At 47.7% G+C, this 22,368-nt stretch overlaps 1 protein-coding gene across 6 annotated transcripts in view; it reads right to left on the bottom strand.

Moving 5' to 3' along the window:
- The window catches only part of VWA3A (von Willebrand factor A domain containing 3A), a 58,576-nt gene that overhangs the window by 846 nt on the left and 35,362 nt on the right, over window positions 1-22,368 (bottom strand). For 5 of the 6 annotated variants that reach the window (XM_053894401.1, XM_053894397.1, XM_053894398.1 and 2 more), the window contains 14 exons: window positions 21,638-21,757; window positions 16,083-16,157; window positions 15,793-15,937; window positions 14,840-15,035; window positions 11,746-11,816; window positions 10,510-10,662; window positions 8,882-8,972; window positions 7,851-7,961; window positions 7,217-7,314; window positions 6,227-6,364; window positions 4,951-5,059; window positions 1,968-2,112; window positions 1,039-1,187; window positions 453-600 (listed from right to left, as the gene is read on the bottom strand). In XM_053894401.1, coding sequence (XP_053750376.1) covers window positions 453-600; window positions 1,039-1,187; window positions 1,968-2,112; window positions 4,951-5,059; window positions 6,227-6,364; window positions 7,217-7,314; window positions 7,851-7,961; window positions 8,882-8,972; window positions 10,510-10,662; window positions 11,746-11,816; window positions 14,840-15,035; window positions 15,793-15,937; window positions 16,083-16,157; window positions 21,638-21,757 — 1,749 coding nt within the window. Of the gene's footprint in view, window positions 1-452; window positions 601-1,038; window positions 1,188-1,967; window positions 2,113-4,950; window positions 5,060-6,226; window positions 6,365-7,216; window positions 7,315-7,850; window positions 7,962-8,881; window positions 8,973-10,509; window positions 10,663-11,745; window positions 11,817-14,839; window positions 15,036-15,792; window positions 15,938-16,082; window positions 16,158-21,637; window positions 21,758-22,368 lie in introns of those variants that run through there. The other variant, XR_008419328.1, reaches the window with a different exon arrangement.

Here is a 22,368-nt window from a genome sequence, read left to right as displayed (position 1 = left end):
CACAGTTTCGCCAAAAACATTCAAGTCTTTTTCTGAAGGAGCAGAATCTGTCTTTTCCAACACATGTTCCTCTGCGGTGATCGTTTATAAAAAAAATAACCGTGGCAATGCTACTTTAAACATTTTTCCCATCAATTTTCACAAAGGTGCTCCGAGAAAGATCGGGAGGGCGAAGACCACACGTGACCGTGGGAATGGACGCAAATCCATTCTCATACTGGAGAAAGTCAGGACGGCGGTGCCTGAGAGGGGCAAGCTGGAGGTGGAGGGAGGGCTTTCACTCTGATGTAACGCCTGCCTGCACCCTCCTCATTTCTCACTCACTGAGTTGGGCCCCGGAGAGACTGGGGTCTAAAGTGAGTCCCTGGACCGGGCCAGCTGCTCACATGTGTACCTCACACACGCAGCCGTGGGAAAGGCGTGCAGCTCAGCCCCTGCTCCTTCTTGCCCACCTGCCTGAGCAGTTCAGGGAAATGGTGTGCAGTTTCACATCTCTTTCCTCCTTGAGTCTTTGGACTTCATTCAGAATAAGGCTGCAGCTTGTATCTGGCTTCCCGTCGGTCAGGAGGTACAATCCTTCCACATCGTGAAAACTGAAGGCTTTCTGAAAGAGAGCGGGAGGGTGGTCTGGCTCAGGGCTAGGCACTAACCAGGAAGGGCAAAAACGAATCGCCTGCTGTCCCCAAGGGAAATAGTTCTGATTGGATCCCACTGACTTGTCCATTTAGAGTGAGAGACCCTCCCCCTCCCCCCTTTCAGCTATCACAGACCAAGGAAGCTGCCAAGGTCTAGGAGAAAGCATGGCGCACTTCTGGGCTGGTTAACCCCAGCAAGTCACTTAACCTCTCTGAGCCTCTGTGCCTTCAACTCTAAAGTGAGAACGAGGATCACTTTCTCACCAGGTTGTCGGGACAATGAAATAAAGTAACACTTCGTAGATCTAAAAGTGCTCTTTGTAATTTGAAAGCATAATGCAGGATCGGTAGAAGGGGTGATGGTATTTCTGTTTTGCTACGGAGTCGGGCTCGGGGGCAGAACTTGCCAGTAATGCTTGCAAGACTGAGGTGCTCCCCTGAGCACGCAGGTGGGTCACCCACTGCATAGCCTCGTGACAGGCTGCATCTGTGGTCTCCACCAGAGTGTCCCTCCACAGCTGTAGGTCCTCCGCAAAGCTGAGCAGGTTAAACCTGGGGAGGGGAGTGGAAAAGGTAGGGGCAGAGAGAAGGTGAAAGAGATGGGTTAGAAGATGCCTGGGGGAAGTAACCTCTGTGAGGACCATGCAAGCCTATCAGTGTCAAGACCCTACATCGAGCCCCGGGGCCCCTCGGGGAGAATGAGAAGGAGGAGGTACACGCTGACGATTCTAGATGCAGATGAAATAGATCGGCACCCCACCTCTGTGCCACTTACAGGTCATGTGATCTCTGGCAAATTACTTAACCTCTCTAAGCCCTAATTTCCTTTTCTGAAAATTGGGGATGATAATGGAAATACCTCACTGGGGCACTGTGAGGATTGAATGAAATCATGCACGTAAAGTGCTTGGCACACAGCAAGTGCTCAATAAATGTTTGCTGTTATTAAGGCAAGGATGAGTCCCAGTCTAGGACCAGTCTCCTACCGTCTCCTAGGGTCAATTTTTCTGGGTAGAGAAAACAACCCCAAACCCCAATCTCTTAAAAAAATCAAGTTCAGCTGAAATCTACAATTGAAGGCCATCTGCTGGTTCCTTTGCTCTGTTTGCAATGGTCCCTGGGCCAGAGGTGGATTTCTGAAGGCTGCTTTATTTCTGCAACAGGACGCAGTGTTACTGCTCAAATAAGCTACAGCTCCAGGCTTGTGAGCAGTGAGGAGGGAAGCCCAGTGAACTTCCCCTTTGATGTTCTTGCCTCACAGCCACTCGCCCCCTTCCCTCTCACCTGTTACAGCGCTTCCTGCCCCGCACCCACTCGCCCCCTGCCTCTCACCTGTCACAGTGCTTGCGCAGCTGTTCCCAAATCAGCAGAATCAGCTCCGTCTTCACCTGCTGCAGGTAGGGGCCCATGGATCCCGAAGTGTCCACCAGGATGCACACTTTGCTCTCCAAAATGGTGCCAAATAATCGGCGGCTCCCTGCTCCGAGGGCGTGGGGGCAGAGGCAGGGAAGGAGTGAGGGGTCGCTCCTGCCACTGCTGGTTTTTCTCGCGGCAGCTATCAAATACAAGGTCTACCAAATACACCTGTTGCCTCACTGGTCGACAATCAGATGTTAGCCCACTGGGAGATGGCCTTTGTGATGTTGTCGAGGGGTGAGGGGCGTCAGTTGTCCAAGGGCAGAGCCGGTCAGTGGCCTGGGCTTTGGGACATCACAGTTTCAGCTGTGTCTTTGCCTGTGATCTGTGATCACCTGCACAAGTGGTTGTAACCACTCTGGCCTGAGTTTCCTCATCCCTACAGTTAAGCGCCTGGACTAAGTGGTGTTACGGTATTGTTTGGGGCTGGAAAAGATGTTATGGAGCATGGAGTTCGTCAGCTGGTCAACAGACATCAGCGGAGCCCGGCACTGTGCAAAGTGTGATGCAGAGAGGCTGCCTGGCCTCCTGGAGCTGAGAGTTGGGCAGGCAAGACAGATGTTAAATCCACAGCTATGGCTCTCCGAGGGTCATGACAGAGCAGTAGTGGGAAGAATCTGAGTTCGGTGGGTGAGCTACCACTGCAGGATGGGCAGCTAGCAGAGGAAAGAGGTGAAGGTGTGGAAGGAACAGCCTGGGCAAGCCTGGGCCAGAGGAGAGGAGCATGGCATGCTCAAGGACAGAGAGAAAGACTCTCTGGAAGGAATCAGGAGGACTGGGATGGAGACCCTTGCCAGGGTCACACAGACTGGCAGTGACCACTGAGAAACCCATGTCCTCCAACCCACACTTTAGTCAGACAACCACTAACCCTAGCCTTTAGTTTCACGAGGCTAAATACAGAAGTGACCCAGGGGAAAGCCGAAGAACAGAAGACAACGCATCCAGCGTTCTCGAATCACGCCTCAGCGACCTTCCTGGAGGCAGTCGTAGAAAAAAATGGAAAAACTGCCACAGAAAAGATCGGCTGCTTTCCAGGAAAAGATGGACTGAGCTGGCTGGACCCACTGGCCGGGAACCTTCCAGGACTCATCTGGGGTGTTCCCTGGCAGTGCTCATGTCCACATGACAAGAGAGGGGCCATCCTGAGGCATGGGAGACGTTCCATGAAGATGGCCAGCCAGCCAGTTGAGTCGAGGAAACTCCAACTGCAAACGGCTGGCCGATCCGTCTTAGGAACCAGATGGTGGAAACAGCGCGAGCCACCAAGCCCCGTCGTTTTGACCTCCTGCATCTCTGACTCTGCCCACTCCGTCCATCTCTACCATCCCCACCTCTCCCAGCTAGCCCAGTCTTTCACCTGGGCTACTACGAGCTCTATCCCCTCAACAATTAGTATTCCATGCAGAACCAGGGCGATGATTGCCGATGCTAACTTGATCATTTCCCCCTTATTTAAAACATTTAGTGGCTTCGATTGCTCTTAGGATAAAGGACAAAGGCTGGGCATGGCCTCATCTCTCTGGGATGGTCTCATTCTTACTCTCCCTCGTCCTCAGCCACACAGGCTTCCTTTTAGTCCTTACACTCAGCACTGACTGCCCCCCCCCCCCCCCCACACCGCCAGCCCCCAGCACCTCAGACATGCCTGTCTTTTCTCTCTTTGCCCAGGTAACATCTATTCACTCTTCAGATCTTGGCTCCTCAGGGAAGCCTCCTGTGATTTTCCTATCCGGGCCCGCTGCCCCTCTCAGAGGCTCTCACTGCCCATGCCTATCTCCTCCCTACACACGTCACCATTGTGACATTAGACTTGTCTGTGGGACTCTTTGGTTAATGTCTGTCTCCTAGACCATATGCTCCACGAGCTCAGGGACCATGTTGGGTGTTGCCTTCCACCATCTCCCCAGCACCTGGCGGGAGAGCAACACACATTTGTTGAATAATGAACGAGTGAATAAGTGAAGCAGCCCTGGGTGTGGAAGTGTTGGTGGTGTTTTGAAGTACTGGGTGGCACTGGGGTGGCAGCATTGCTGATCTTCACACCCTTCCCAGCAGCAAGTGTGCATTGTGATTGGAGAGAGGCACACAACCTCTTTGCCCCCGTGTCAGCTCTGACACGACAACTACACATGGCTCTAGCAGTGCTCTCCAGAGGCTTTGGAAAGCAGCAGTCATCACTATACCCCACTGCACATGGTCTGTTTTACCAGGTTCTACTGCAGAGGATTGGATCTAATGAATCTGTGTGGGACCCTGAGGAGCCCACATAGGGACCTCTATAAAAGCCTCCCTCCCTCCTTCCTCCTGTTGTCCCAGGAACCCTCCAGGCCCCAAAGCCTAAACACTCTCCTGTCCAGCTCCGGCTATCTGCCTGGCCTCTTGAACTTGATGCTTCCGGCCGTCTCTTGATCTCCAGCCCACCCTCCTCTAGGGTGTGAGTCTGGCTCTCCTGGGCCAGCCCTGCTGTCCACCTGCCCTGGAGGGGCCTTGGTGCCCTCTGTAAAGAAGAACAGGGGATTCTTCTCTGTCAGGACTCCCTCTCATTTCTGCCTTTGTAGACAAGTTCTATGAGGGTCAAATCAATGTTGAATTGAGCCTCTTGAGAGAAAGCCCCTCAGTCACATCCAGGAAGGCAAGGGGCGGGACATGGCCTTGCACGGTGGGCCTGGACAGGCCTGGGTCCCTTCTGGTCAGCCCACCGGCCCATGCTCCACCTCCCTATCATCTGGCACCTTGCCTGACCTTGGAATCCAGAAATCATGTTGTAACTGGATGACCTTTCTGGCCTCATCCCTGACCTGTGCACCTGGTCTGGGAAGGACTGACCCTCATCCCTGGGTTGACCTTGTACTTCCCTTCATGCCCCTCCACCCTCCAGGACAGCAGGCAGGCTCACCAGACAGCAGCCACTGCAGCCTCTGGACATAGCGCCTCATCACCTTCTCCAGACATGTGATGTATGCTTCCATTTCCCTGGGCGTCCACTGGATATGTCTCACTACCCCCTGGATTAAGACAAGCCAAGGCAAACTTTGCCCCATCAGCTTTCTTCATATCCCCATCATCTCCTTAAATAGTTTAGTTGATTGTGGTTAATAATTTCCAAAAACCTCTATTAGGCATATATATATTTGCTTAAAGGCTTTTTCTTTTACCAAACCACTAGATTTATGGTTCTAGAAGGAGTAGGGGAATTGGGATGATGGTTTTGTGGCACATGCAGCCACTGAAATAATAAAAAACATAGCATCTCTAAATTTTAAATTAGAAAACACTTCATGGTAGGATGGGAAGTCCATAAATGTCAAACTAAAAGATGACCTTAGATGGAGAAGGGGACGGCATGATAAAACCCCCATAAAATCCTTCTGGTGAATAATTTTGCATTTGGTGGCTACTTTTGGCTTTCTAGTTTCCCCTAACATCAATAACATCACATAAAATGGCAAGGATAGAAAATGGGGTCTTCCAAAAACAAAAATAAAAACAGCATGATTCATTTTTCATTTGTACTAAATTTACTTGTTCCAGTGTTTTAGCAATGAAAAAATTATCCCCAAACTAGAAACTAGAAAACAGTCCCCGCCCAGGGGAGGAGGGAACCCCCTGATGCTCCCCATCTTAACAGAATCATCAGCAATATTGGGGTACAGAGTTCTGCTGAGTTCTTCAGCCAGTACCCTATTCTCAGCAACTATTTTGTGTGTGTGTGGTTTTTAAAAATTTTTATTTTAGAGACAGAGAGAGAAAGAGCAGGGGGAAGGAGTAGAGGGAGAAGGAGAGAGAGAAAATCTTAAGCCGGCTCCATGAGGGGCTCGATCACACTACTCTGGGATCATGACCTGAGCTGACCTGGGATCATGACCAGAGTCAAAATCAAGAGTTAACCGATTGAGCCATCCAGGAGCCCCCCTCAGCAACTATTTCTAATTCTCACTCCATGGAGCCCTTCTAGCTCTGGAAGATGGTGTCAGGCACCCTAAGGAGTTGACTTTTCTTCCAACAGTATCTGCATCCCTATGTGCCAAGAACAGTCCCAATTTTGGATAGAAGCAGGAAGAGAAGCCATGTACATTCTCATGGAGTTCTCACCAACGCATTGTGCCATTTGAAGCTGATCACAGGCAGGAGGTGGGAGAAAAGAAACAATAGCAACAAAAACCATGACTTACATTGATCTCTATACTGGGCAGGATGTTGCAGTATTTGGCTGACACCAGCCCCTGGGCTGACTTCTGATGAGTGCAGCTGGGACCGACGTATCTGGAGATTTCCATCCTCAGTTTTTTGAGCCCATAATTTGCTACCCACTGTAGAATAAAAGAAAGAACTATTATCTTGGGTAATGTAGGCTTAATTGAATGATGGTCTGACTCATCTATTAAAACGTTGTATTTGAAATCTGTCTCGTGTTTGCAGTGTGGGGTTTCTAGGTCTTCATGGAGCACCCAGGGCATGTAGATTCCTTCCCCTGCACTGGGGAGAAATGCACAAGAAATACCGGCAACAGGGAACCTGCTACTTTCTAGTCTGGTGGACGCTGTTGCTTTTCCAATAGCCATTTCAACTCTCTCCCACAAAATTTGAGTGGAAAGCCATGACTAGTCTGAAGTTCAGACTCTAAACCAATTAGGGTGATCTCTGTCTCCTTGTCACGGTGAGAGATACAAGAACGGGCAGGCTCGCGGCAATCAAGCATGGCTCCAGGATCGATTCAGGCTCCAGTCAGAACCAAGCTCAGACTCTTACTGAATGGTTGTGGAAAGAGACTCTCATCGAATGGTTGTATCTTCAGGATATGAACAAGAAGGGGGATTTGTCCTGCCTGCAGCCAGAAGGTTCTGACACTACTAAGTGCTTTACCCAAAATATACTTCAATTAGTCATCAATCCTAGCAGATATACAACTGGAGTCATTTTACAAATGGGGACACTGAGATGGGGTGTAGCTAAATGACTTGCCCAAGGTCACCCAGCTAGGAACCAGCAGACCCAGGTTTCCAACACAGGTCTATTTAAACTCTTTCCCCATCTGCCACACTAAGCAGCCATTGTGAGCACATGCCTCTCCACGTCCAAGTATGTCCACCTACCTACGAGTGGAAGGTTGGCGGAAGGGATTATTACTTGAGGGGTATGTGCAGGTCCCAAGAACTTAATACCTCCTGGCTTGAGCAAACTGCATCCTTCCTGGGCAACTGGATAGAAGAGCTAACCCTTCGTATTCCCCTTCCTTGAGGGTATTTCTTGTAGACCGAGCCTAGGAGAAACAGAGTGAGGTTACCTCGTGCACCTCTCTTCCCTCTCCCCTCCACTCCCCTCTTTGGCTTCCTTTTGCATTTAATTTCTCTGTCAATCAAATCAGCTGGAAAATTCCTTAGGCCAATTTGCTGAAGGGTAGAGGGAGGCTGTTAGGTGGATCAGGGGAAGCGTTGGGACCTCGCCTCTCTACACATCAGTGAATTGTTACTGGGAGACTTGTACCATTTTGCAGCAATCAATTGTGGGGGGGCGGGGAGTGGGTAGGGACCCGAGGACACTCATCTCCACTCCCTTCCCAATTTCCCAACCAGCCTCAGAGCTGAGGACACTGCCTCTGATGGAGGATGAGCGGTGTCAAGAACTTGCACGCCCATTTCCCCGGACTGGGAGACCTGAGTGGTTTGAGGATACGCCTGCTCTGGAGACACTGCTGCCCGCGTCCTGGGACAGCTGGAGGGGTCTCCCTACCCACGGGCCTGCTGACCTTACAGTTCTTACAGGGCCATCCAGACATCTGTGTAACCTCCCGCTTACCCACGTTATTCCCCGTCTCCGTATAAAACAGTGAGAGAGATGTCTCTGCTTCCCTCCACTTGGTCTTCCTCCTCCGTTCTGCGGTCCCTTCTTTCACTGGCTGGGCTGAAGCTGGAGGAAAATTGGCCTGTTGGCTGGAGCAGCCTCGTGGGGTCATGCGGTGACGCTGTCCAGCTTGTCTGGAAGACTTGTCAATTTCAGCTATGCTCTGCCCTTGAAATAGGCCTCCAAAATGGCCTTGAGGTCCTCAGGGACTACCCCCAAGTCTTCTGGCTTCACCTGCATCGGCAACAGCTAAAGCTGCCGTTTACCAAGTACTGATGTGTGCCAGGCATGGCGCTAAGTGCTTTCCGTAACCCGTATTATCTTATCCTCAACGTGCCCCAGTTTATAGTCAAGGCGAGTGGGGCCCAGGGTCCGTAAGGGCACAGCAAAGATTCTACCCAGGTCTTGCTGACTCCACAACTCTGCTCTGAACCATTCTGCTATGTCTTTGACATTAGAAATAAGATACACGGGGGCGCCTAGGTGGCTCAGTCAGTCAAGCATCCGACTCTTGATCTCGGCTTGCATCTTGATCTCACGGATCGTGAGTTCGAGCCTCACATCGGGCTCTGTGCTGGCGGCACAGAGCCTGCTTGGGATTCTCTCTCCCTCTCTTTCTGCCCCTACACCTCCCTCCCTCCCTCTCTCAATAAACTTAAAAAAATTAATAAGATACATGGTCTTACTTCTATGAGCTGAATACTTAAATAAAAATACTGAGGCCCTGTCATGACCAGCTGGCACTGGTCATTATCCTTAGCCGGTCTTGGGCCTAAATTTCTTTATCAGTGAAATGGGGAACTAATAGATTACCTGTCACACAGGACTGATTATCGTAAGCTTTACTTGGGACAATCTTAGCAGAGGGGTGAGCACATGAAAAAGACTCATGATCATCAGTCATTTTGGTTACCATTATAATTAATACATGTCTTGGCCATGCCCTCCACCCCCCTACCCACCAGCCTGAGCACAGTCACGCTTACCTGGTGGGACGCCTGCTTTGCCACTAAGTGGCCGCCATGTCAGAGCTTCCAAGGGGGAGCTCTTCTCTCTGTCATGGTCATCTTTAAGGCTCTAGAAAACAGGCCGTCTTTCCTATCAGTGGCCTGTTCTCTGTAGCAGGCCCAGACCATGTGTAGCTTACTCCCATCCCAGGGGTTGTGTTTCTGGAAGGTTCTGCCCACATGGGCACTGCCCTCATTCAAAGAACTCCACCAGGTTCCAGGAGCCAGCCTAGAGGCATCGCCTTCCCCTGCCTTCCCAAATTCTGGGATGAAACCCCAGTCTCAGCTCTCCGTTAGGAAGCCATGCAGGGAGGGGCCTATGGGAGTCGATTCCTCTGACATGTGTGCCCCATCTCCTGCAGCAGATTCAGAGGCGACTGGGTTTTGAGGTGAAAAATTGTGTGCGTGCGTGTGTGCGTGTTTAATAACGGGGGGGGGGGGGGCATGCTAGCACACCCGTGGGATTTGCCAGAACTTGCTTCAGTTACCACCCTTCTTCCTAGGACTGGGATTTTTGGGCCTCTAGCATGACAAGCAACCATTTGGGTAACTTCTGTGCCTTCTTGGGCATCTCAGTTTTAAGGGAGGAGTCCTTCATTACTGGGCACAAGTGCAATGTGGCAATGGCTGAACAGAATTACCCAGGGCCTTGGACCAACCAGCTCACACCACTGTGAGCTGCTGTGAAAAAGGCCTGGCTGCTGCTACCTGGCCCTCATTCCAGGAGCCTCTTTGGAGGCCTTGGCACAGCCCAAACCTCTTCACTCTGAATCGGCTTGGAAAGCACCGAAGGCCCAAGACATAGCCCCTGAGACTCCGGGGTTTCGTCCCAGAATTTGCATCTGGGCTGGTTCCTGGAACCTGCTTGAATTCTTTGAATGAGGGCAGAACCTGTGTGGACAGAACCTCCTGGAAGTGCAGCTCCCGGGCTGAGAGTAGGCGACACAAGATCCGGACTGGTCCCCTCATTCTGCAAATGCATTATGTTTGCAAGGATCTGTCCATCAGTGAAACACTGAAGAGCTCCAGGTATTTGCTGCTTCTGCTCACAAGCACTGTGGAGTCCGGGGTCATTCTGAGGTCCCTCTGATTTCTGCAGTGGGGTGGATATTTTAGGTAGGACAGGTTGGATCGGCTGTGACGGGGATAAGGCCCTCGCAGGCACAGGTCTACCCTCAGGGTCCTATCAGGCCCCTGCTAAGCCTTGGGCAGCAGTGGCTCCCATGGCAGCAGGAGCCCATTAGATACCCTTTGCCCAAACAGACCCTCCAGGATAAGCCCTTCTGCCTTACAGCCATCAGATGTAGCAGTGGGCGCCAATTCCATGGAGTCCTTAGTACCCGGCACAGGAATCAAGCTGAGATAGCCAGGCAGAGCCAAATGTGGGTGGAGAGGAGGCCAGAGATGCCCCCAGAGCTGAGAAGCAGATCCCCCAGAAGAGGGGGAGCTGGAGGTACCCCCGGGACATTGACCACTGAGCACCCTGCCCCCACCCTGCTGGCCCTGGGGTCTGGGAGAGGGGCCTGGGTCATTTTAAGATCTAGGAAAGACCAGGAGACAAGGTGGCAACAAAATCCACGCTGTGTTATTAGGGAGGGGAGTCAAACCATTCTGGCCACCGAGGGAGCTGTGGGCTTGGAAGAATAGAGTTTCCTGGGCTGACTTCTTTGCTTGAACATCTTTGGTTTTTCTTTCAGGAGGGCTGAGCTTTCCACTTCTTTCCCAGACTGGTTCTTCAGCGAGGACACCAGTAAGGCACACTGCAATGGGGACTGGGCGGGTTAGCAGCACCCCAGCCACGGTGTGCCTCCAAGCAGAGGACAGACAGACAGAGTGCACATGCACATAACACACACACACACACACACATACACACACACACACACACACACACACACAGCAGGAGAGACTGGGTCCATTGGCACCTCTGGGCTCCTGTTTCTGGGGCCATAAGCACTGTGGATCAAAACTATTAATTGTAAGTCCCATGTATGTAGGGTGTGGGATCCCTCAGGCACTGGGCTAGTTAATTCCCTGGGGGTCCCAAACCCTAGTGCCAAGAAAGCATGCCAACTATGCTTTTAGGGCAAGTGCTATTTAAAAAAATTTTTTTAATGTTTACTTATTTTTCAGAGAGAGGGGGGGGGGGAGGGGAAGAGAGGGAGAGGCAGACACAGAATCTGAAGCAGGCTCCAGGCTCTGAGATGTCAGCATAGAGCCCAATGAGGGGCTTGAACTCACGAACCACAAGATCATGACCTGAGCCAATATCAAGAGTTGGACACTTAACTGACTGAGCCACCCAGGTGCCCCCCTTCCTTGCCATTTTTAACAAGTATCAGTGCAATTTTTAATTTAATTTTTATTTTTATTAAAAATTTTTTTATTAAAATTTTTTTTTAACACTTATTCACTTTTGAGAGACAGAGAAAGAGCGCAAGCAGAGGAGGGGCAGAGAGGGAAAGAGACACAGGATCTAAAGCAAGCTCCAGGCTCTGAGCTATCAGCACAGAGCCCGACGCGGGGCTTAAACCCACGAACTGTGAGATCCTGACCTGAGCCCAAGTCGGACGCTTAACCTACTGAGCCAGCCAGGTGCCCCCTGTGCAATGTTTTAAACACCAACCAGCACTGGCAGCTAGGAAGGGCTACAGAGGGATTCTACTCAGAGACCTCAGAAGGAGTATGGCCCTTCTGCCACCTTAATCGCAGACTTCTAGCCTCTGAAACGGTGAGAGAATAAATGTCTATTGCTTTAAGCCGCCTAATTTGTGGTACTTTATATGGCAGCCCCAGGGCACAAATAGAGAAGGGCAGTCGTTTGCCCCACACGTAAGGCATACCTTTTGGGAGTAGTTGAGAGCCTTTTCCATCTCAGACACGATGGCATTGATGTCATCGCTTTCGTAAATACCTGGAAGCAAGGCACATCGTGAGCATGGAGGAGGGGTGTAGATCATGGAGAGCGTCCGTATCTCTTTACATGAGGGCTGTGTGGAGGTGACCTGAGCCCGAGGGGCAGGAAGGGGTCCTGATGGGCTGTGCTGACCAGGTCCCCCACCCCCCATCCCCACAGCCCCACCCAGTGGTGAAGGGGATGGGCAGGTACATTGAAGTTACCAGTAGTGGGGCCGGCCCCAGGACCCAGTGGCTTGCACCCAGCTGACTGCCTTCACCCAGAGGAAGGATGGGTTAGGAGTGATGGTCCCGCTATTCCAGTGAATAAGAAGACCCACCTTAGGATTAAACTATCTAGTGTCTGTAGTGAATATTGGTGACTTATTTGAGAGGGACTGGAATGTAATGACTGAGAAGACAGACTCTGAAGTGGGCCTGCCTGGGTTCAAGTCCTGGTTCCACCACTTACTAACCACATGCTTTTGGATTCTGTCTCAGCTTTCCCATCTGTAAAATGGGGATAACCTACTTCAGAGGATCATTGTAAGGAATCAGTACTAATACATGCAAAATGCTTGGAACTGTGTCTGGCATATGATAACTATTCTAGAAGTGTGTCCTGTTATTAGCAATCATCACCGACAATAACTTCTATGTATATGCCCAATGCTTTTCATGGAAAGAGCTGGGAAACAGGGCCCCAGGGTTCCAGCCCCAGCTATGCCACTGATTTTGTACCACAGGTAACTCATGTCCTTGGGAGTCATTTCTTTGTTTCTAAATCAGAGAGGGTGGAATGTACTAGTGGGTCCTGAGCCTCAATCACTCCTGTGTCCCAGTGATGATTTTGCCTTATCTCCATACCACCTAATCCATTATCTGTATTATCGCTTTTGTTACTTAAAAGCATATATATGTATATATGTAATTGAGACATATATTATTGACATAATGTATCACATAATATGACATGATATTAGTTTCATGTGTACAACAAATAATTTTGTTATATACATGAATATTTATATATATTGTGAAATGATCATCATAATGTCTATCTAACATACTTAAAAGTATATTTTAAAAAAGAAAACTTATGGGCATCTGGGTGGTTCAGTTGGTTAAGTGTCCAACTCTTGATTTTGGCTCAGGTCATGGTCTCACATTTCATGAGATCAAGCCCCATGTCAGGCTCTGCACTGACAGCACAAAGCCTGTTTGGGATTCTCTCTCTCTTTCTGCCCCTCCCCCGCTTGAGCTCGCTGGCTCTCTCTCTCTTTCTTAAAAATGAATAAATAAAAGTTTAAAAAAAAAAGAAAAAAGAAAATTTATGTCACTTTAGAAAACAGAAAGTTAGCACTTTTTTAAAAAAGTGTTTATTTATTTTTGAGAGAGAGAGAGAGAGAGAGGGAGAGAGAGAGAGACAGAGCGCGAGTGGGGGAGGGGCAGAGAGAGAGGGAGACACAGAACCCAAAGCAGGCTCCAGGCTCTGAGCTGTCAGCACAGGGCGTGATGCGGGGCTCGAACCCACGCACTGTGAGATCATGACCTGAGCCGAAGTCGAACTGTCAACCGACTGAGCCACCCAGGTGCCCTTGCACTTTTTTTTTTTAAACCTAATTTATTTATTCATTTTTAACTAGGCTCTAGGCCCAATGTGGGGTTTCAGCTCATGCCATGGATATCAAGAGTTGCATGCTCTACTGACTGACCTAGGCAGGCATCCTAGACAGTGAGTACTTTTTTTTTTTTTAAGTTTATTTAATTATTTTGAGAGAGAGAGGTAGGCAGGAGTGGGGAAGGGGCAGAGAGAGAGGGAGAGGGAGAGGGAGAATCCCAAGCAGGCTTCATGCTGTCAGCACAGAGCTGGCTTGATCCCACAAACACTGAGATAATGGCCTGAGCTGCAATCAAGAGTTGAACTCTCAACTGACTGAGCCACCCAGGCACCCCAACAATTTCTTTTTTTGTGATAGTTGTAGGGGATCAGAATATGCATGCCATCCCAAAATATGCCACTTTGGCATAGGATTATTTTGAGCTGAAGACAGTTGAGAAACAGTCAAAAAGTTCTCTACCCTCCTCCCACCTCCATTTGCCTAAGAGCAGGATGTAAATTTCCATTTTAGGGTGTCTCCCTCTGCCTTGCCAGGAAGAGGAGGAAAAGCACCGGAAACAACAAACAACCCTGGTTGTTACTAAAACAACCCTGACCTTCTGTTAGTCCCCTCCTTCTGTTTGCCTTCCCACAGTCTACTGCCCCTAACAGCCTAACCCCCTTTCCTTTGTCTTGTCATTTAAAAAAAAATTTTTTTTTTAATCTTTATTTATCTTTGAGAGAGAGAGAGACAGAGAGAGAGAGACAGAGCGTGAGCAGGGGAGGAACAGAGAGAGAAGGAGACACTGAATCCAAAGCAGGCTCCAGGCTCTGAGCTGTCAGCACAAAGCCCGATGCGGGGCTTAAACCCACGAACTGCGAGATCATGACCTGAACTGAAGTCGGACGCGCAACCGACTCAGCCACCCAGGCGCCCCTGTCTTGTCATTTCTTTACAAATGCCTTGTCCTTGGTTAAGACCCTATATTGGCCTTAACATATTTTTAAGTCAGGGCACCTGGCTGTGTCAGTAGGAAGATCCGTGCGACTCTTGATTTCAGGGTCATGAGTTCAATCCCCACACTGGGTGTGGAGCTTACTTAAAAATAAATAACTGAATAAGTAAGTAAATAAAATATTTTTAAGTAGGCTTGCTTTTTTCCCCTTTTTTCCTCTAAAAAATTGTGATAAAATATGCTTACCATAAAATTTACCATTTTAACCATGTTTTAAGGGTACAGTTCAGTGGCATTAAGTATGTTCATATTATCTTGCAATCCTCACCACCATCCATCCCTAGAATAGGAATTCTGCTTTTTCAAACGTGATTTTCACACGCCCTTTTTCTGGAACATATCTATGGCACAGGGAGCTATGTTGGTACCGAGACAACTTTCTGGAAGGAAAGAGGTGCAGGGGCCTGCCAACACTCGTTCATGCACCTGTGTCTCCAAACCAGTGGAAACGTCCGGCCGTGGCCTGGGTGATCTCCCGGTAGGCGGCAGCTGTGTCGGTGCGGCTGGCATAGCGGGCAGGGGGCATGATGTCCATCTGGGGCTCACCCACGTAGAAGAGACATATGTTCAGCTGGAGATCGCAGCCCCCACAGGCCTCAGCCATGTAGGCGCTGAGCATGGGCTGTGAGGGGAGAGAGGGCAGGAAGGCTCCACAGCTGAGGGCTCCTGTAGCGACTGGTTTCAGGTCAGTTGAGCCTAATCCTCTTTCTTCAGGGCCTGTTGTGTGCCTGGTCTAGTACTAGATGCTGAGGACAGAAGGATAACTGAGCTTGGGCCACAATTTCTCTGTCTTAATAGGTAAGGCCAGGGGGGTGGACCTGAGAGCCTGGCCATGCCGAGTGTGGTCTAGGGACCAGAAGCATGGATGTCTCCGGGAGCTCGACAGGAAGGCAGACTCTCAGGTCCCAGGCCAGGCCTTCGGGAACAAGGTCTGCATTTTCACAACATCCCCAGGTGACTTTTCTGCACATTAAAATCTACTTTGCGGGGGGGGGGGGGGGGGGCAGGGCCTGGGAGGCTCAGTTGGTTACGTGTCTGACTCTTGGTTTCGGCCCAGGTCGTGATCTCATGGTTTGTGGAGTCTGCTTGGGATTCTCTCTCTCCCTCTCTCTCTCTGCCCCTTCTCTGCTCTCTCTCTCTCTTTCAAAATATAAATACACTTAAAAAAAAATTTTAAATAATAAACTTTAAAAAATAAATAAAATAAATAAATAAAAAATAAATAAATTTTAAAAAAATTAAAAATAATAAATAAATAAATACATAAATACATAAAATCAATCTAGTTTGGAAAATCATGCTGGGGAAACCTGTCTCTAGGCGTTCACCTAGGGGAAGATGTGGGGTCAGGAAGGATGCCCAGGACGAGGCCTACCCACCACGTCCTGGTCAGGGATGCCCCCCGTGAAGAGGTAGATGCCCTGAGATTGGTGACCGTCTTTGTCGTTGAAATCCACTTCCACAGCCTTCCGCAGGGCACTGAGGACGTTCCTGCTGCCGTGACACTGCAGAGTCAGGGCCCACCTAGGAGGCAAGGAGGGCCTTGCTGAGGGAGGCTGGCTGTGAGGCCTCGGAGGGAGGTCGGGGATTCTGGTGGAGAGGGGGACAGAGAAAACAGCACCGCAGAGGCCGCCCTGAGACACAGCAGGTGCCTCTGACAGTCACCTACCGCCAGGCGCTCTGCAAGTTTTCATGGTTCACGGCAACCATCTCTGGCCTCCAGCTTTCTATTGTGCTTCCAAACCTTGGCGGGGAAGGAAAGAGGGTGTGTTCTTAAGCAGGAGATCTGGCCACTCTACACCCCAGGTCTTTGGGCTCCCAGGTCTTTTTGGGGAGCAAAATTCTGACTACACCGAAAAATGCTAGGATGTCCCTGGCCTGGGCCAGCCACCAGATTTCCTTGCTGGTCCTGACGTGTCACAGTACGTTCCCGGTATGAGCAGAGCTGAGGGGCTCTCAGTGGAGACACAGAGCCAGGACCAGCTATGGCCAGGGTTCCTTTCTGACACCAGCTCCCTTCTCTGGGCGAACTCCCCACCCCCAAAGGAGAGAGTCATTTCCCCCTTTTTAAGTCCCCCTAGCACTGATTCAGCCCCATAACTCATTTTTTTCACTCTGTCTGCATGATAGTTTTTAATTAAGAAAAAAAAAATGCATCATCTCATTTTCCCATGAGGCAGAATTTAAATCCTTGAGAAGAGGACTGGTTGCCTTTCTCAAAGGCAATCCTTTTTCTAGCTCAAGATTAAGTCTTCTACCTGATCTTTTGAGACCTGCCCACAGACGTCTCCCTCCCCCTCAAACTCCTTCCTCCTCTCTATTCCACTCTTCCCCCTTGTCTCTGTGAATGTTCAAGCCTATTCTTTTTTTTTTTTTTTTTAAGTTTATTTCTTTATTTTGAGAGAGAGAGAGAATCCCAGGCAGGCTCTGCACTGTCAGCACAGAACCTGATGCAGGGCTGGAACCCATGAACCACGAGATCATGACGTGAGCTGAAACCACGAGTCAGACACACTTAACCAACTGAGCCACCCAGGCACCCCAAGCCTGTCCATTCTCAAAAATAACTTCCTCTTTCTACCAGGGACTCTCTATTAGCCACTTCTCTTTTGTATGTATGGACGGGCTCCCTGGAAAAACAATGTCGCAGCATCTCCTTACTCCTCAACCCACTGCAGTCAAGCTTCTGGAAGGTTCTCTGGCAAATATTAACAATGACCTTGGTCATGATCTCACCATCCTGAGATGGAGCACTGCCTCTTCAGCACGCCGACAGAGCGGAGCCTGCTTCAGATTCTCTCTCTCAAATTCTCTCTCACCCACACCGCCCCTTGCACACTTTCTCTTTCTCTCTCTCTCTCTCAAAATAAACAAATAAAACTTAAAATAAAACCAATGACCTTCTTCCCCCTCATGAAAATATGTATTTTAGTTGGATAATAAATCCTCTATTACAACTGGATAAAAATTTTAACAACATCCAGAGAGTGAAAATTTGTCCAATTTTATTCCTCAGAAAAAAATTCTGTTAACTTTTTACTCTATATTCTTTCAGATTAAAAAAAAAAGAAGCATAGGTGTGCCTGGCTGGTTCAGTCTGTAGAGCATGCGACTCTTGATCTCAGTTGTAAGTTCGAGCCCCATGATGGGTGTAGAGATTACTTATAAATAAATAAAATCTTTAAACTAAATTTAAAAAATAAATGTGTAAAACTTGTCAAATCACTGAGTTGTACCCCTGAAACTAAATAACATTATGTGTCAACTATACTTTAAAAAAAAACACAGAAGAGGTAAATATATATTTACAGAAATGGAATTATACAGTACATACTATTTGTAATCTACCTGTTCCCTTTCGTTGGGACTTACGGAGGACATTTTTCTAAATGCACACATGTAACTCTCCCTCATTCTTTTGAATAGTTGCACTGTCAGGATTGTTTTACCAATTTTTCCAAGGGTCATGCAGTTTGTTTCCAGGTTTATCTGTGTTAGACTCTGTACTGAACAACCCAGCATGGTTATCTCTGTACACTTGGCTTTGTATTCCCTTCAGATAATATATAAAGGTTTAATTGAAGGAATGAAGAATATATACTTAAAAATTTAATACAAGGGCTATACCAAATTACACTTCTACTGACAGTTTCCACGAGTGCCCTTCTTACTGCATCATCACCAGCACTGGGCACTGTTATTATTTTAAACCTTTTAAATATTCAGTTGCCAAACTGAATTCCAAAATCCTATATCTCATTGTTTTGTTACCAGTGAGCTTTACTGTCAAATTCAGTAGATTCCTTCATTCTTCCCCTTCCTGCTTTTCTTCTGCAGGATCAAACTCTGTTTCTTTCTGAGACCTTGCTTCTCAATACTACTCTCTCCTCGTTTTCCTCCTACCTCTCTGCTGCTCTTCTCCTGTGTTTCTCTGGTGGTTCCCTCCAAATGTCAGTGCCTTATCAGTTCTGTCTTTGGTTGTCCTCTCTCACCTTCACATCTCCACAGGTGCAATTCATGCACTTCTGTGTGTGGAACCACATAACCAGAATATTGATGGCTTGCTTCCTGTGCTTCCTGGCTAGCACTCCTCAATGGAACCCCTACAAGGACATCTCCTCTTGGAAATCTCCAACTCTACTTGGTCAAAACTATCTTCTACTTCCAAGATCTGCTCCATCTGGGCTATCCTCTCTTCACTGTTCTCTCACCCTCTATAGCCACATGGTAACAACGCTTTGCGGATTCTAACTCTGCAATGGCTCTCACACGCATCCCTTCCTCCATCACCATGGCCAACAGTTCAAGCCTACTCCACACTAGTGCAGACCACTGGAGCGGTCCAAATGGCCTCCATCCCTTTAATGCGTCTTTCGCACTGTGACTTGAGCATTCAAGATCCGCTCATCTTATGACCTTGCTTAAAATCCTTTAATGCCTATATGTCCTGTAGTACAAAAGCTCCTGAGCACATCTTCTATGTATAAATTCTCCATCACCTGTTTTATTCTGTCATGCACAATCTCTCTTTCTCACCCTGTAACCTACTGAACTCCCTGATGGCCCCCAAATTTCCATAGTCTCCATTCCAACACAATATACAACGTTCCACAGTTCCAACACCTGTATGCCTCATGTTGTTCCCTTTGCCAAAAATGCCTTTCCTCCCCACTGCCCCCATCATTCACATGTGCTAGGCAAACACCTGCTCATTTGATAAGACTTGGCAAAAGTGTCACTTCCTCTGTGAATATTTTCTGACCTAACTCTGCTCAGGCAGGATGGTCTGATCCTGCCTTCTACCTATTTCTGTAGAAAACAGTTAATAACACTTATTTCTTAACATGTCTGTCTCCCTCTACTAGACCCCAAGTTCCTTGAGAACAGGTATTATGTGTATGCACTTCTGTATCCCCAATGCTGAGCGTAGTGATTGGCACAGAGCAGCCTTTCAATAAAAGTTTGTTGAATGAATGGATGGATAAATTAATGAAAACATTGCCTAATATGTATCTCTAAGCATTTTTTTCTGTAACATTTATTAGAAAAAGATTAGGCTCTGGTACAGAATAATATATAATATTAACCACTGTCTTAATTGATTTAGAATACTCTCTATTTGAGAGGCACCTGGGTGGCTCAGTCAGTTAAGCATCTGATCTCAGCTCAGGTCATGATCTTACAGTTCCTGAGTTTGAGCCCCGCATCAGGCTCTTCACTGACAGCTTGGTGCCCAGAGCCTGCTTTGGATTCTGTCTCTCTCTCTCTCTCTCTCTCTCTCTCTCGCCCCTTCCCTGTTCACGCTCTCTCTCTCTCTCAAATTTAATAAACATTAAAAAAAAAATACTCCCTATTTGATATGAAGTGATACAAAAATGTATAGTTCAAGTGGGTTCCTTTTCTTTGTCCCCTAATTAGTGAAAAAGGTATGCCATTAAAATAAATATATAAAACTATATATATATTTGAATTATATATAACTATATATATAAATTAGATGTGACTATATATAATACATAATTTAAATATATGTATATATAGTTGTAATTTAAATTATATATATAACTATACATACATATAGTTAATTTATATAACTATATATATAACTGCATATAATTTAAGTTATATATAGTTACATATAATTTTCTTTAAGATTTTATTAAGTAATCTCTACATTCAATGTGAGGCTCAAACCCACAACCCCAAGATCAAGAGTTGTATGCTCCACTGACTGAATCAGCCAGGCACCCCAGTTGTATATAATTTTTAAAATATATATGGGGGCACCTGGGTTGCTCAGTCAGTTGAGCATCTGACTTTGGCTCAGGTCATGATTTCACAGTTTATGAGTTCGAGCCCTGCGCTGGGCTCTGGGCCAACAGCTCAGAGCCTGGAGCCTGCTTCGGATTCTGTGTCTTCCTCTCTCTCTGCCCCTCCTTTGCTCATGCTCTGTCTCTCAAAATTGAACAAATGTTAAAAAAAAATGTTTTTCAGGGCGCCTGGGTGGCTCAGTAGGTTGAGCGCCTGACTTTGGCTCAGGTCATGATCTCACAGCTCTGTGGGTTCGAGCCCCACATCGGGTTCTGTGCTGATGGCTCAGAGCCTAGAGCCTGCTTTGGATTCTGTTTCTCCCTCTCTCTGCCCCTAACCCACTTGCATTCTGTCTCTGTCTCTCTCAAAAATAAATAAACATTAAAAAAAATTAAAAAAAAAATTTTTTTTAAATATATATTTTAAGGGCACCTGGGTGGCTTAGTAGGTTAAAGCATCTGACTCTTGATCTTGGCTCAGGTCGTGGCCCTGAGGTCATGGTTCGTGAGATCGAGTCCTGCATTGAGCTCTGTGCTGACAGCATAGAGTCTGTTTGGAATTCTCCCTCTCTCCTTCTGTCTCTCTGCCCCTCCCCTGCTTACTCTTTCTCTCTTTTTTTTTTTTTTTTTTTTTTTTAACGTTTTACTTATTTTTGAGACAGGGAGAGACAGAACATGAACAGGGGAGGGTCAGAGAGAGGAAGACACAGAATCTGAAACAGGCTCCAGGCTGTCAGCACAGAGCCCGACACGGGGCTTGAACTCACGGACTGCGAGATCATGACCTGAGCCGAAGTCGGCCGCTTAACCGACTGAGCCACCCAGGCGCCCCTCTTTCTCTCTCTTAAAATAAATAAATATGTTTAAAAATATGTCTATTTTATATATAATATTGATATTTTAAAGTATATATCAAATTATTTATATATATCATTTAAATATATAGGATTATATATTATATAGTTACACATAATTTAAACATATATAATTATATATATAAGTCTATATAATTAACATTTGGGATTGGAATCCTAAACGTTTGGCATATTAGGTCTTGCTAGACATGTACCGAGACTGGGGCATGCCCGGGGCCCTTCTTTTTCTCTTTCATGTTTATCAGCTCAGAATCCAAATGGGGCAATGGGCTGAGTTACTTTATCTTGGCTGATCAAGCTGTGTGTTTTGGGGCCACTTACACCTTCGCCCCAGTGGGACTGTCCTGCAACCATTTAATTATTCAGTACCCCAAACAAGATGATTCAAATCAGATAAGCTGATGGCCATCCTAGGATGCTGGGTGCTGGTAACATCTGTCATCCAGCCACCTGCCGGGAACCTCAGCCCAGCAGTGGCACAGAGCACCCGTGCCCCCTGCCCCCTGCCCCCAGCCCCCCACCGGGACCTAGGAGCCTACGCGATGAGGTTGAAGCAGTCCTTGTTGGACAACTGCTCCTCCAGCAGAAGCCGCAGTGAGTGCTGGATATGAATAATGTACATGGAATTGGTCACAGAGATATCCAGCAGTATAACCACCCTAAAAAGAAACACAAGCTTTAAGAAGAGAACCGAATCTCTCAGATAATGTTTATTTTGTTCCATTTTACTATTTAAAGTTTTTTCCAGGGGAATTCTACATGCCAAACTTACAGCTGGCCAAAATCTTTTCCATGGTGTGAGGTCAATAGGAGTGGGTTTACAACAGTAGACTAAGGGGATCATGGAAGCTTCTCTCCCAGGGGCTCCCATCATGGAGTAAAGTCACATCAGGGTGGAGATGGTTTAAGGGGTGGGGGATGCCTGGAAAGCAGTCATTTCCCTGCTTTAAAGCCCTAGCATTCAATATTATTCTAGATTGGGGTCTCCGTAGGGGAAACAGAAACAAGGTAAGCAAATTAGATGGGGAATTAGGTGTATCTGAGCCTCTGGGGAAATAAATGCATCTTTTTGTGACCTTTCTCTGTTTTAAGATCCTTAGCCCCATCTGGTCTTCTTTCACGACCTCAAATCATTTCCCAACTCCACCCTCTACTCTCATTTTGAGACAGCAGTTATGGATAGCAGGAGCAAATCCTCTGGATTTAGAGTCAGAGTTCCACTTCCTGTGTGACTTAGGCAAGTCACAAAACCTCTCTGATCCTTCATATA

This window comes from Panthera pardus, unplaced genomic scaffold, assembly GCF_024362965.1.
Source record: "Panthera pardus isolate Hobbes unplaced genomic scaffold, ASM2436296v1 HiC_scaffold_5, whole genome shotgun sequence".
In the NCBI taxonomy this organism is placed as follows: domain Eukaryota; kingdom Metazoa; phylum Chordata; class Mammalia; order Carnivora; family Felidae; genus Panthera; species Panthera pardus.
This window is presented reverse-complemented; position numbering and strand designations above follow the sequence as displayed.